Raw genomic sequence first — 16030 nt, 5'->3', positions numbered from 1 at the left:
GCAACAGTGGAGAACCAGTATGGTGCACTAGTGAGGATGCCGGAACAGGACTTCAGAGGTCCAGTTTCAACTCCCTGCTTGTCATGAAACTCACTGGTTGAACCTGGGCCGGCCACTCCCTCATTCTCACACAGCCTAATCTACCTCTCACATGGTTGCTTCTGTGAGGAGGATCCAATTGAGTAAGGGAGAGATCCATCCTGAGCTCCTTGAGTAAAAACACCCTGTCTTCCTAATTGTATCAAAAATATGTTGACACTACTAAGAAGATAGAACTTTAATTTGGTATTTGCTCTCAGCTGCTAGGACATTGTATGCGCAGTTGTGGAGGCAAGAAAAAAATACCAGAGAAATGGGACTGGATTATGAAAGTTTTATCGTGGTGTGAGATGGACAAATTAACAAGAACTTTAAGAGACTATGATTTGGACGTGTTTAAAAAGGAGTGGAAGAAATTTAGAGGATATATAGAGCAAGAGTGGAATGTAAAAAGACATTGGACAATCTTTTAATATGAATGTGAGAAAAGAAAGACATTGAACTTTGATTGGTTAAGGGTACCTTTATAATTGAACATAAGTATATAACCTTGGCTAGTAATGGAGGGAGGGGGGGTTGAAAATATCATATGGGTTAGAGATAGTAAGGATATAATTAGATATTGTAACCGTATGTTATCAAGAAAAATTGTTTAAACCCGAAAAATATGTCGACACTACTGAGTCTTACTGGTTACAAAACGATTGCTAGAAAACATGCTATATAATGTTCTAGAAGCAGAACCCCCAGGCAACTAAACTTCATGCCAACAAAACTCGGTGATACAGCAGTGCTAGTGTAAGTAACCTTACACACTTACAGGGGTGGTGTCTTGAATTGGGTGCCCCCTAGGAGGATGGGGACCGCCTCCTCCCTCCTGGGTGATTTAAATTGGGCGGGAGGCCACCTAGGAGCAGCTGCTGCCCTTCCCGTGCCTGGGAAAGGTCTCGATGATCAGTTGATCGGTGGGGCCTTTAAACTGCCTGGGAGGCCGGCGTCTGCTCCTGGGTGTTCTCCCAATCATGGGTAGTGCTGGCTGACCATGACTAGCTGGTCAGTAGAGTCTTTAAATCGTGCAGGAAGGGCAGTGACTGTGGCTGCTGCTCTTCCCGTGCGATTTGAATCACTGGCGGGGGCGGCCTTCAAGCTGCAGTGGGGGTGCGTTAAGGCTGCCCCCCACCCCTGATTCAAATTGTATGGGAAGAAGGTTCGGCCCCTCCCCAGCCAAGCCGGCTTGCCGGCGCTCAGGCTGGGGGCCGTCTTTTGCCCCCTCGGAAGGAGGGAGGAGCAAGGTCACCCGATATACGGGTCTTTGCTTGGGCGCAGAGTCGGGACTATATAAGCCCCGGCTCCCGCCCTTCGCCACGCAGTTCCTTTTGGCCGCTCAGCTACAACCCGAATACGGCGGGCTTGTGCTGGGGCAGGGTGGCTCGCCCTTTGGACAAGGCGGGGTCCGGGGTTGACCCCAGGGCTTGTCTGGTTCAGGTTTTCACCCCTGCCAGTTACAGTTAATTATTTGTTTAATAAAGCGGCCCGGTTTAAAACCCAACACTTGTGTCTGCCTCTTCATTCCGACTGGGGGGGGCAACAGCAGCCACAGTCACTGCCTTTCCCATGTGATTTAAAGACCCCACCAACTAACTAGTCAGTGGGCTCTTTAAATGGATGGGGAGGTTGGCCTGGCTGCTTCTGCTGGTGATTAGAAGAGCACCTAGGAGCAGGTGATGGCTTCCCGGGCAATTTATCTCCTCATACAGTGGCTCCTCAAGGCCCCACTCCCCAAAGCTTGTAAATACTTCTATTAAGCACCTGCACATTAACTTGGGCCCTGCGCAGAAGCCCAGGTCTTCCCATAAGCAGATGCAGTTTGCTCAGGTAGTTTGTTAGGCCTGATATAACGAGAAAGTAAACCACTCTACCTTCATGGATGTATCTTTTTCATCAAGTGGTCTCAAATAAACAGGCACAGGTAAATTCTTCATCTTGCTATCACCCTGGCCACCGCCATTCACAATCTAGAAAGCAGAAGGGGAGTTATTAACTTTACATAAAAGATTATGCTGGTATCCTGTAGATTAACTGAATTATATTAAGAAATGTGTTAAGTTATTCCAAGCGTGCCTCTGCACTTAATGGGTCTCACCAAGATGACCAGAATACTAAGCCATCTGAGAAAATGAATCCATACATCTGCTCTTTTAATGTAACAAAGCCACAAAGATAAAGACTTCTTCCCAAATAAATACAAATGCATTTTTCCAACAAATGTGTGCAGGAAAAAAATGAAACAAATAATACCATGCATCCCACAAAGCAAGGAATAATGAATAATCAGAGAGGCAGTGACACAGAGAAAGAAAGGAACAAATAAATAAGTTAATGTGTGCTTTGCAAGCAATTAAAAAGCCTTATTATGCACAATGCTGGTTTTGATTTGAACTATACTTGCCTTCTATTAACATATATGTTTCTGCAAACAATGCGCACTGAACATTCCATTACAAGCAGCTTGAACATGCAGTCATCCTACTCCTCCCACAGTTCAATGACCTTTTTACACCTAGAACTTTTTCTTAGCAGCGGTTTATATTCAGCGGCAAAAAATGTTGACTTTTCATAAGCAGTCTAAAGAAACCTGATTTGTCAACATTTGAAAATGTGCTCTTATAATTTACATACAATATAGCAAATATTACTACTTATCTATTATGCATACACACATACTCATATATGTCCTTTGGATATTTTTCATATTTCATGTTTACATCTCCCTGCTGCATAAGGAGGTGTCATGTGATGCCACATTAGTCATGTGATGCTACTTTAGGTAATGTCATTTCTGGCAAAAAAAAATTCTCCACGCAGGTTTTCAACCGTATTTTCTCCATTTAATTTTATAAGTGAAAAAGTGCCCCTTTTTCACTTATAATCACCATGACTTACCAGACGGCAGAAAGAGCTAGTACAGCAGTTATACTGTTAGACTAGGATCTTGGAAACGGAGCATTGGCTCTTACCTGAAGGATCCTTCTCTTCAGTGGGGACGAAGTAATCCAGAAGCGGTTAGGTCACGCCTCTGCTCGCTCGATAGGGCTATGCAAATTTCTTTTGTTATGTGTGGCTCCTATCGGAGAGACCCGGCTGACCTCTCCAGTTATGTCCAAGCTTTGCTCTGTGCAACGTCCACATCAAGTGTCTCGGTTCTCTGTGTTCTTCTCTTGTCCAACTTGCTATTGCCTCTTTTTCTTTCTCTCTCCCCTCTTTGTTTTGTCTTATTGACTTGTCTGTAGTTTTATTTGAGGGAGGGATGTGGATGACTTCGCCTCCACTGAAGAGAAGGATCCTTCAGGTAAGAGCCAATGCTCCGTTCTCCTTCAGTGGGGGGAAGAAGATATAGAAGAAGAAGATATTGGATTTATATCCCGCCCTCCACTCCGAAGAGTCTCAGAGCGGCTCACAATCTCCTTTTCCTTCCTCCCCCACAACAGACACCCTGTGAGGTGGGTGGGGCTGAGAGGGCTCTCACAGCAGCTGCCCTTTCAAGGACAACCTCTGCCAGAGCTATGGCTGACCCAAGACCATGCTAGCAGGTGCAAGTGGAGGAGTGGGGAATCAAACCTGGTTCTTCCAGATAAGAGTCCGCACACTTAACCACTACACCAAACTGGCTCTCCAGAAGTCATCCAGAAGTGGTTAGCAGCACCCAAGCTGGCTTCTGGGGTGGGTTTTTCTTTTTTTTTGCCTTTCCTTTTATTTTTATTTTTGGAATCATGGTTCCAAAACTTGCTGTAAGACCTTTCTGCCAAAAGAAGCTTCTGCAGAAGCCACTTGGTCTATACTGTAGTGTCTCACAAAGGTTGAGAAGGAGGTCCATGTAGCAGCTCCACAGACCTCCTCTGTTGTGGCCCTTGTGGCAAATGCTGCAGTGGTCGCTGCAGACCTGGTGGAATGTGCCGTGATCGATCCCGGTGGAGGTAATCCCTGAACCTCATATGCCTTGGCAATGCATTGTTTGATCCAGTAGGCCACGGTAGCCTTAGAGGTCTTTTCCCCTTGATTCTGTGTATGATGCGAGACAAACAGAGAGTCTGTCTGCCGGAATGACTGAGTTCTGTTCAGGTATCTACACAAAGCCCTGCGCACATCAAGTTTGTGCCATGACTTCTCTTTTGGATGTGTTGGATTAGGACCGAAAGACGGAAGGATGACTGGTTGGTTAAGGTGAAAATATGAGTTTACCTTCGCGCAGGTAACAAACAGGCTTACTAACAAACAGGCTTAAAAAGATTATCCCGAATATTATACACGAAGATCAATCTGGTTTTATTCCCGGAAGAGTAATGAGACAAAACGTTAGAATATTAATGAGTGTTCTGGAATACTATAAAGAACATCCAGATAAACAACTTGCGGTAATTTCATTGGATGCAGAGAAAGCTTTCGATAATGTAAATTGGAGCTTTATTTTCAAAACCTTAACATCAATTGGCTGTGGAGAAAACTTTGTAAACTTGATCAGGTCTATTTATGCAAGCCAAAAAGCGAGAATAAATGTTAATGGCTCCCTGACGGACCCAATAAAGATTGAGCAAGGCACAAGGCAAGGCTGCCCGCTGTCCCCTATTCTCTTTGTTCTAGCATTGGAACCGTTACTGCAAATGATCAGAGAAGATTCGGAAATCAAAGGAGTGAGAATTAAAAAGGAAATCTATAAAACGCAGGCTTTTGCTGATGACATATTAATTACGTTGGAAAATCCAAACTCCTCAATTGGAAAGTTGATGTCTGCCTTAAAACAATATGGGGAAGTAGCAGGTTTCAAAGTCAACTATCAAAAAACTAAGTTCTTAGCTAAAAATATGACGAAAGAACAAATATTTGAATTAGAAGTTGAATCAGGATTTGCCTATGAAAAAAAAATTAAATATTTAGGTATAAATTTAACAGCAGAACTGAAAACCCTGGTAAGAGATAATTATGAAAAAATATTAAAAGAAATTAAAACTGACTTAGAAAAATGGAATGAACTGCAAATCTCTTTACTGGGAAGGATTGCAACAGTCAAAATGAATATACTGCCGAGAGTGCTGTTTTTATTTCAGATGATCCCTATCATCCTCCCAAAATCCTTTTTCAAACAACTTAACAAAATAGTGGCAAAATTTGTTTGGCAAAACAAAAAACCTAGGATCAAACTGAAAGTCCTACAAGATAAGAAGGAAAGAGGTGGGTTTGCCCTACCAGAGTGGCAGATCTACCACAAAGCGTGCATCTTGACTTGGATCAAAGACTGGCTGTTATTAGAAAATAAAAGACTTTTAACTCTGGAAGGTGCGGACCTTGTTAAAGGTTGGCACTCGTATATATGGTACGAAGACCCCAAAAAAGGGAGCATCTTTTTTAGACACGAAATAAGAAAGTCTTTGTTCAAGATTTGGGCTGAAATTAAAAAACAAGTATATAGATATACTCCCAGATGGCTCTCCCCAGTGGAAGCTTCAGTGCACCCCAATCTTTTTTGTTGGGGAAACCACCTTACTTATGAATCGCTACTGGATCCCAAACACGAATTGAAAATCGATGTGGATATGGATTGGTGGCTTAAAATGCAAGTTAAATCAAGATATAAAAAGGACAATGAAGTAGGATTCTCCAAAAAGTTAAATGAATTTGATTGCATTATACTAGGAACTGACCGGAAGCTTACTTCAAAAATATATAACTGGTTACTCGATTTGAAAATGCAAGACGAAAATGTGAAGGAAAATTGGATTAAATGGTTACAGGATTTTGGTTATACCATCGAATTAAGCGAATGGGAGAAAATATGGAAAGAGAATTTAAGATTGACAAAATCTGCCCAGCTAAAAGAAAATCTATATAAGATGGCTCATCGATGGTATTTTACCCCAGAAAGGCTTTCCAAAGCCTTCCCAAATGTATCGGATAAATGCTGGAAGTGTGGTAAAGTAAAAGGTTCTTTGTTCCATATATGGTGGAAATGTGACCTTGCAAAAAAATACTGGGTGCAAGTTTCGCTTTGGTGTAAAAAGATGTTAAAGATTAATATCCCGCATGTGCCAGAATTGTACCTTTTGAACATATGTAAAATCCCTATATCTAAAACAGCGAAAAAGTTATTGTTTTATATTATTACAATAGCGAGGACCTTATTTGCTAAATATTGGAAAACGTCTCAGATACCATCCAAAAGAGAGTTTATGTTAAATCTTTTAAATGCTGCAGAAATGGATATGTTAACATGTAGATTGAATGACGGGAACATGGAAGAGTGTGAGAAAACGTGGTATCCAATGTATGAATGGGCAAAAAAATTGGGATTTGAATGGTCTTGAATAGAGATATTAATATTACAAATATTTAGTTTCTTGTATATTCGCTCCAGAAGATAAAATGTATATAGGATTATGAATAACATATTTTTTGTTGTTGTTATTGTTGTAAATGCTGAATTGTTTAGTTGTTATTTCTTTGGTTGTTTATTGTTGTTGTCTTCTTTTTGTTGTTGTGCAATGTTATAATAAAAAAAAATGTAAAAAAAAAAAAAAAGAGTTTACCTTCGGGAGAAACGAGGGGCCTGTCCTCAGTGTCACTGAGCCTTTTTGGAATATGCAGTTCCTTCCTAGTAGCCGCAATTTCGGAGACTCTTCGTGCTGACGTTATGGCCTCTAGGAAGGCCACTTTCCATGAAAGGTAGCGCAGCTCTACTTTCCTTAGAGGCTCAAATGGGGGTGCTGCTAGAGCCGTGAGGACTTTTGGGAGACTCCATGTGGGAAATCCGTGATGGACTGGTGGCGCCAACTGACTAGTTCCCAAGAAGAACCTCTTCACATGCTTGTTTTTGGACAGGCCCTTGAGCTTCCCCTGGCCCAAAGAGGCCTGCAGTGCCGCCACCTGGCGCTTGAGTGTGTTAGGCTGAAGGCCACGCTTACAGCCATCAAAGAGCACCACCTCCTTATGAGATGCTTGCAATGGGTCCCGGTTGTTTTCATACACCCACTTGGTAAAAGTTGTCCACGTGTGGTTGTAAATCTGTCTAGTTGCTGGTCGCCTGGCCTGAACCATGATTTCGACCACCTCCCTGGGGAACCCCTGGGTCTCTAACCCTGACCTCTCAACTAGGGGTGTGCATTCAGTTCGGCCGAACCAAAGAAACCACCGAACCACCCCTGATTCGGAAGTATACGGCGCCGTATACTTCCGAATCCAATCTGCAGCCATAATACGGGAGCTGTATACAGCTCCCTGTAAACTTCCAAATCAATATTTCGGAGTATACGGAACTCCATGGAAAAGTCAAGAAAGGAGCTTCTGCAGCCTCAGGGGAGCTGCTGGCCTCCTTTCCCGCCTTTGGAAGCCTTTTCCCGCCTCTCCCATAGCCTCCCTGGGATCAGGGAGGGAGGGGGAGAGGAGCCCCAGCAGCCAATCCAAGGCATGCATTTGCAAAATGCATTGCAAATGCATGCTTTGCAGGGCTGTTGTGTAGCTGATGGCTGGGCTGATCTCCTAGCCATCAACAACATTGTTGATCTTTTGCTTACTTGGGTATCCAAGTAAACTGTGTTCTCTGGCCAATCACAGAGCAGTGGTATTTTTTTGAAACTGCTTTGTGTCGGGCCAGAGAACCTTTTTAAGGAGTCTGCCTGGCTGGACTCCATTCCATTGATGCTGTGTTGGTGTGAGAGAGAGATTGTGCTGTGCTGGCCCTTGGCCTCAGCTGCTGCTGCTCTCTCTCAGCCTTGCCTGACCTGCCTGGAGAAGAGAAGACATCTAAGGTAAGACAGTCTTGGGGTTCTTGTTTTTATTTTAGTTAGTAAAAGGACTTTTTAAGACTCAGAGTTTACTTATCCAGATTTGGGTGGGTGAGTACTGGGTAGCTTATTTGGGGGTTAGGGTTAGGGGGTTCTGCTGGGCGTGGGGGCCTGGGGTGGGGGGTTGCCAATTTGCCCATATCTTACTTTAGTGAGAGGACTTTTAATGACAGTGTCCTTTTACTTTTCCTGATTTGGGTGGCTTGGATTTCTTGGGGTTAGGGTGAAGGTTTTTTTGGGGGAGGGGTTGGTAAAGTTCCTGTATTGTTAAAAGTTAAGTTTTTACTGTTTTAAAAGGATTCTGTGTTTGATTTGTTGCTGCTGTGTTGTGCTGCTGCTGTTCCTTTTCTCTTCTGGTTCTTGTGGGGGGGGGGCTGCTTGGCCTAATTTTCATTGTTAAAAAGCTCACTTTTTTAACAGTTGAGTTTACTGGCCTTTTCTCAGTGATCTGTTTGGATCTATTCTCTGTTGATGCTGGGTTTGCATCCTGTCCTGTTGTCCCTTTTCCTGGTTCTGTTGTTTTTTTTGGGGGGGGGGAGGTGTTGTTGATTGATTTGGTCTGAGCCGGCCTCCAATCTGATAGTCATGCAGTCTGCTTCTTGGTTGCGGCACCCTTGTCATTCCTGAAGGATGCGAGTTGTCTTGAGTTGTTTCTGGCTCCGTACCTGAATGGTCTGAAGCCTCTGTAGTCTTTGTTGTCTCGACCTCGACTTGAATAGTGAAAGCTCTAAAAGGATTGTGCAGGTCGGCTTTTGTAGTCCTTGTCCTTACAGAAAGATTATGAAGGCATGGCCTTTTTCTTTTCCTTTGTCCCTGCCAGAACCTTATCCAGGTTTGATTTGCCAAAAAGCAGTCTGCCTGAGAACTTCTCTGTAGATAGATTGCTCTTGGAGAGAGTGTCCACTTTCCAATGTTTTAGCCAGACGTTGCGACGAATTATGATACCTGTTGCCTGTGCGCCCTGGCACAAAACTGAACGTTGTCCTGCGATGCATCCGAAGCAAACTCAGCTGCTCTCTTTATTTTTAAAAGGGCCCTCCTTAGCTCCAGTGGTGAGACATCTGGGTTCTGGAGAAGATTGTCTGCCCAAATGACAATGGCTCTAGTGAAATTTGAGAGTACTGCTGCAGAACGCAGGGCTAGTGACATTGCCTCATGAGCTTTTTTGAGAGCTGTCTCATTCTTTTTGTCTGTAGTATCCCTCAGAGCATTTTCCCCATCCTTCGGTAGAACAGCTCCCGAATGTAGAGCTACCACTGGCGCGTCCACCAGGGGAACCTTTAGGTCCTCCATTGTCTCTGCTGATAACACATAGAGTCTCTTGGCCATTGATAACAAAGAGTTCCCGCCTCCAGGGATGGCCCACTCTGCCTTCATGATATTGTCAAAGAGGTCTAGGAAGGGAGAAATGATCTGTACCTTGACTGGTTTCTTGAAGCCCCTTTTGTCCAGTTGAGCTGAAACTGAGGATATAGGCTTCTCTGTTTCCTGAATCTGGTAGTTCAGTGTGGAAATCACCTTACTCAGCAATCGCTGGAAGTGTTCCATTTGAAACAGTCTAGATGAGGAGGTCTGAGATTCAGATTCTTCCCCTGACCATTCACCAACCTCCTTCTCTGATCCTCCCTCCCCCAGAGAAGTAATCAAGGATGCAGCATCTCCTCTGTCTGATCCAGATAAGGGGGGGGGGGGGAGTCTCTGCTGCTAGCTATTGCAATCATTGCGACCACTTAAAGGTGAAAGCTGCTCTGCCCCAGCCTCTTCCTCCCCTGAGGCCTCTGATGCTTCTGGTTGTGCAGGTCTGGCAGGGCCTCTGGATCTCTTAGAGGGGGGTGGGGGGGAACCTTGATCCTGAAGAGGAATTGGGGGAAGCATGGGGAATTGGGGGAAGAATGGGGAAGCATGGGGAAGCATGGGCCTGTGGCCCTTGGATGCTGACGTTCCCCTCTGCACTAAAGCAGGGTGATCCTCTGCTGTGCTGGTCACACCCCCCCTTGTGTTCCATGGGGAAGGAAGGGGCCAAGGGGACCCCATCATAGGCCAAAACCGGGGGGGGGGGGCTGGCTGAAACTGCGGGGGTAAAAAAGGGCCAGGCGCCATGTTGTAGCATGTTGCCCCCTGCTGCTGTAAGGGCTGAAGTGGCTGTGGAGGCCCTAGGGGGTGTTGGCTAGCCTGCCCCCAACTCCCAGGCACCCCCAAACCTGCCCAAGGACCTAAAGCCTGGCCCCGGGGCTGGTTCTGGCACTCCTCCATCAGGCCCTCCCCCAGGGGCTGGAATGGGCTCACCAGCCCTTTTTGCTTCCCGCAGCGTCTAGTTGCTTCCTTCCTGCCGGCCGACTTCTTAGTCACTTTCTTCGGGCGCAGAGGGGAGCTCAACCTCCCTGTCCCCGCTGCTGTTGTTTGCCAGGGGCTTCTTCTCAGCCTCCCTGATGGCTGTTCCATTGCTAGCTGTAGTCTTACTCGTTCCCCCCTTCGCCTCCAAAGTCTCGGGGGTTAATGGGTCTGGCGCTGCTACTTCCTCTGACTCCCGTGCCGGCCCCTCCACTCCTCCGCCCGAAGCCTCGGACGGGGGAGGGGGCCTCTTCCTACTGGTCTTCTTGGACAGCGCAGAAACTGTCTCTACAGCCGGCACTCCCTAATCGCTCATACTTTTGCTGCAAAACTCTCTTCCCAAGGATCTGCACCATGCACTCGCTTTTTTTTTTTTTAAGCTTGGAGCAGGAGCTCAAGCGACCTATTGAGCACAGGGCTACACAGAACTTGAGAGGTCAGTTGAGTCTCTCCGACAGGAGCCACACATAACAAAAGAAATTTGCATAGCCCTATCGAGCGAGCAGAGGCATGACCTAACCACTTCTAGATGACTTCCCCCCACTGAAGAACTCAGGTTCAAACCTGCAAACTGCCATAAAATTCACGGTGTGACTTTGGGCTAGTTAGCCTCACTCAGCCTAACCTATCTCACAGGGTGGTTGTTATGATGATCAAAATGAAGTCAGGAGAACAATGAATGCTGCTCTGAAGCGTACTCGACAGCTACAGTGAGGATCAGGAGACACCACACAATCCAAGTGGAGTTTTACAATGCTTTGTCATGAGGTTACTAGTTGAAGGACATCTTTAATCACCTCAAAACAATACCTGTTTGTATTTCTGAGGAAGACTCCAGCCAAAAGCTTGAACTCTGCCATCTTCCTTTTGAACATGTGCTTTCACTTGGCGGTACTGTTCCCTCTTCTGCTCTCTACGTGAGGCAAGACTGGCCTCAGACCTGGGTAAAGGGAAACATACAAGCTGTGTTCCACATATTCTAGTCTACTCAAACTTCCATTTGTTTAGATACAGCCAGGGGAGGGGAGTTTATATAGCTATGGCACAGCAAAAAATTAGAACCTCAACCTCTGAAGTTAAAAGCGAAGTCTAAATGCCTTTCCCTGAACACTCTAACAACTGTGCTAGTTTCTGTGATATTCCCTAGAACTATCTTTGAATTCTCTCTCTATCAAAAGTATTAAGGAAACTGTCCAAGTAAGGTTTTCTCAGCGTTCGGGGCTGGATCCAGTGATTCATCCGCAGAAGGTGCTAATGTTGTAAATCTTCCCAACTTTCTCCTCATCCCACCATTCCCTAAGGGCTTTTAAAAACATGCCCTAGCAGAGTTGGACCTTCTCAACATAGACCAGACATTCTCTTTGATCTCCCAGTTTCACACCCAGAAATCTGGATCCATAGCTATACCTGGAAGCCCTGGATGGGATGATGGCCAGGTATGCCTTTTACCAACTTCGTTTGGAAACAGACACTGACACTTTTCAATCTGATGATGAAATGGCAGTGATGACAATTTAGGCTTCTATACGACTGAAACAAACCTCTCTCAGTTAGGTTCCCCACCCCAACTGCTGTAATATAAAGGACTACATAAGCACAATACACCGGCACTTGCACAGCAATAATAGTTTCCTGATCTTTTGAGGGGGCAGAATTCAAGGAATCGGTTATAACAGAAAGCTCTGATCCTACACAATTACCAGCATAATACAGCAGTTAGTGTGAATGATTGCAACCAGATCCAGGTGCAAATCACCACAGCACCGTGAAGCTTAGAGCAGTCACTCTGTCTAACCTACATCACAGAGTTGTTGTGGCGACAAAACAGAGACGGAAGAACCAAGTACAATACTCTCAACTATTTTGAGAAAGGATGTAAGAATATGAGAGAACATAACACCGTTTAGGCCCAGGATCTCTTAAGGACAATCTTTTCCCATATACTCTATTAGGAATTTTCAGGTCACTAGAAAAAAAGCAAATGGAAAAGAACTGGACGAGATGCATTTGAAAATTTGCAGGGGAGTTCAACATTTCTAAAAACTTTTTAAAACTTCATAAAATGGTTTGGCTTGTTTATGCAAGTATTTCAGCAAGGAATGGAATGTGTTGAATAGGGGTGGGAAGCAGACATGTTCCTCTTCACCATAAACTACACCCACAAAGTAGCAGCATAACTTGCACAAATGTCAAGCACAAATAATACCAAAGACTAAACTATCTTAGGAGCACACAGTGTTTTCCTGTATAAAGATCAACGTCCACTAACTGCTTGCAACCTCATCACAATGAAAGTACTACCTGAACAAAACAAAACAAAAAATGTATATGCTATAAATGGAAACACTGTCAAAGAAAAGAAAAAAAATTGTACAGAAGGACCCTGAAGAATCTTGACGTAAGTTATAACAGAGTCAAATAACGCAATACTGTATTGTAGTGCACTCTGTCCGGAAGTCATGGCATCAAAAATGTTCGCAATTCCAGGTTGTTTCAGCCAAGGGGTTTCATGCCATAAACAGCCATTAACTACACAAGGCAAATATGACAGCCACATCCCAAAGACTACCAGCTGACATTTGACCAGCAGCAGTTACTGATACGTATTGCTGGTATGTTGTAGCAGTCTGCCACAGATATTGATACCTTCTCTACTCTTACCACATGCACAAAGAATGGCACCCCTGGTTGATTAAATCTATTTTACAGCTACAAGATTGGAAAACTGCTATTTACCATTATCATAACAGTACAACCAAAACAGGTCTTACTCTTCGCTGAGGAAGTCAAAGGCTTTTGATTTGTCACTAGGTAGCTGAGATAAAGTGCTGCTTCGTTTCTTGACTGATGGAGTAATATGAGAGGTTGGAGCATTGTATTTAACATTCACCGGCGGTTCTGGTTTCTTAGTGGTAGTGCCCGAGGAGCTGAACAGCCTGCTAAAACTGGGAAGGGGTGAAAGCAGACATAAAGTGGCATAAATACACATAAAAGATAGACTCATTTGGCATAGTTTCTTAAGTACATAAGACACGCCACACACTGCCCAATTCAAAGCAACCAGTAAGGATGAAGAGTAGGAAAGAACTGAGTCCAAACACAGCAGCCATTAACTACCCAGCACAGCTCACACACAGAGTTCTGGCAGATGTTTAAGCACTCATAACACTCACTGAATACCATGCATTTCCAAACCAGAAACAGAGAAAGGATGGACATTTATATGCAGGGTCTGGAGAATGCCCAGATGTCTAAAAAGATGGTGCAATGACAAGTACTAGAATTTAATAGTTTAATTCCTGACTGAGAACTAGAATACTCTTCAGCCTGCCTTATGCGTGTAGATTTTCACATATATATATATTTTAGTTTCAGTTTTAATTGGCTTTATGATCTGTTTTTATAATGCTCTGCTTTTAATTGTTAGTTGCCTTGGTAGCCCCTGATTGGGCAGAAAGGAAAGATACATTTTGTAAATAAAAATATAGTAAATTAGTTAATACTATTCAAACTTGGAAAACAGAGCTCATTAGCTGAGCTCTCAAAGCAATGCAACAATATAATACACTTATACAGTTCATTTTCTAACCGTTGCAGGCCTGCATATTTTCTGATGAACATCTGAATTAGTACATCATAGTATTAAAAACATAACCACTGTAAGCCAATGTGTGGCATTAGGCAAGATACTTGGTGCGTTCAGACTATACTAAATAATGCATTTAACATCCGGATTTTTACTGTTTAAGAACAGTAAAAATCCAGATGTAAAACGCATTATTTACTGTAGTGTGAAAGCACCAACTATCTCTCATATCAGTTTTATTCAAATAGTACTGCAGAGGAGGCTATCTTACAAAATTGTTTATAAGGACTGAGAAAACATAATTTTAAAAAAAATCAAGTACCGTATTTTTCGCACCATAAGGCGCTGCGGACGATAGGACGCACCTTCCTCCTGGGGGGCGATCCGCAGCCTCTGCCTCCGATCCGGCGCTTCCCCCGCACCTCCCTGCCTGGCTCCATCTTCTTCCAGCAAGTGCTGGGATCGCTCCACGTGGCCCCACCGCAAACCCAGCGCTTCGCGAGCGCCGGCTGCGGAGGGGGCAGCGTGCTTCCTCCTTGCCTGTGTGCCTGGCTCCACCTCTGATGCTTAAAGCAAGCGCTGGGATCGGAGGGCGGAGGGAGCGATCCCAGCGCTTGCTTTAAGCATCAGAGGTGGAGCCAGGCAGACAGACAAGGAGGAAGCACGCTCCCCCCTCCGCAGCCGGCGCTCGCGAAGCGCTGGGTTTGCGGTGGGGCCACGTGGAGCGTTCCCAGCGCTTGCTGGAAGAAGATGGAGCCAGGCAGGGAGGCGCGGGGGAAGCACCGGATCGGAGGCAGAGGCAGCGGATCGCCCCCCCCAGGAAGGTATGTACCTTCGCTTCATAAGACGCACACACTTTCCCCCCCACTTTTTTTTTGGGGGGGGAGTGCATCTTATGGTCCGAAAAATACGGTAATTTAAATATTTATTCATTTATTCATTTTATTCTATTTATAGCCTGCCCTTCCTGTAGAACAGGCTCAAAGCGGGTTAATATCATAAATGAAGACAATCAACAGTTAAAACCAAATTAAAATATGTAAAATCTAAAATTACAGACTAAACGTTGGAAGCTAAAGTGACAAATTCTGCCTCACAGGCGTGGCCTATTGTCCAGATCCAGCAGGTCCTACAGCACTAAGGTGGAATGGAAGGGGGGGAAGCCAAAATCAGTATGCAGCGAGTGAGAGCTTAATACATAGCAAGACTCACGCATCTATATGATTAGTTTTCTCATAACAGTAAACAGGGACAGACAATACTGTTTTGGATTCAAAACGTATGGCTCAGTAGAACCATGAAGACTAACAGGATCTTGCAGAAATCCAAATCTTAGTGATCCACTCACTTCACCCGCAAGTTCACTATCCCAGTCTGTTACTTGCCCAATAATCCTATATAGTTCAGAGCAAAATGGAGGAAGAAAGCTCTGAACGAGTGCCAGATTAAACCCTGTGGAGGCACCTAGGCAGTCAAAATCGCAGGGAGCCCCTTGCAAATTATCTCAGAGTCGGAGCACCTGCCCCGCCACCCATGGCCCCCATTGCAGCCTGCAGGCACCTTCTCAAAAGCCCCTTTGACGAAGTTTGTGGGGGAGAGGCAGAGAGAGGCAAATTTGATGACGACACCAGCAGCAGCCTCACCAGGCAAATCAGGCAAAGAGTGGCTCGGCTCAGCTGCTGGCTGTGCATGCAGGCTGGGTGAGCTGCAATCAGAGGGAAAACTGGGTGGGAAAGTCAGCCCGGGGCCCCTAAAGGCGTGGGGACCCATAGGCCAGTGCCTACTTGGCCTTATTGTTAATCCGGCCCTGCTCTGAACAGACACAGCACTTGCAGATATTTCTCATGTACCATTTTAGTAATAATCTAAACATTCAATGTAACTTAGCACTTCAAATTTTCAGATGAATGGACAGTTATGTGTGTTCTTATGCGTCATCAAAATGCCTCTGGTTCACGGAGTTCCTACGAACGAATGGCCTCCAAAATGTCCTATCATTAACAGTCTACTGGAATTACATGCAAAACACACAAAAAGCACCTCAAACTTCAGTTTTCTTCAATATTCACAGAACAGCAGCTGCCAAACTCTGATCAGTTATATAAGGATACTGCTTTCTACTTGTTAAAACCCCGGCACAATTAGATTATGGCAACTACCATGTCTTTGCTAAGTGCACAACCAACATCGCAAGATGCATCTTACAACACAACTTGTCTTTAAGCTCTGTCTTACCCAGTTG

The 16030-nt window shown here is 44.7% G+C and overlaps 1 protein-coding gene across 2 annotated transcripts in view; it reads right to left on the bottom strand.

The window, feature by feature from the left end:
* The window catches only part of SPAG9 (sperm associated antigen 9), a 127881-nt gene that overhangs the window by 32064 nt on the left and 79787 nt on the right, over positions 1-16030 (bottom strand). For both annotated transcript variants that reach the window (XM_060253431.1, XM_060253432.1), the window contains 3 exons: positions 12974-13147; positions 11013-11142; positions 1959-2054 (listed from right to left, as the gene is read on the bottom strand). In XM_060253431.1, coding sequence (XP_060109414.1) covers positions 1959-2054; positions 11013-11142; positions 12974-13147 — 400 coding nt within the window. The remainder of the gene's footprint in view (positions 1-1958; positions 2055-11012; positions 11143-12973; positions 13148-16030) is intronic.

Source organism: Heteronotia binoei, chromosome 13 (genome assembly GCF_032191835.1).
Source record: "Heteronotia binoei isolate CCM8104 ecotype False Entrance Well chromosome 13, APGP_CSIRO_Hbin_v1, whole genome shotgun sequence".
Lineage (NCBI taxonomy): Eukaryota > Metazoa > Chordata > Lepidosauria > Squamata > Gekkonidae > Heteronotia > Heteronotia binoei.
Note: the sequence above shows the minus strand (reverse complement) of the source record. Positions and strands in the feature narration are given on the sequence as shown.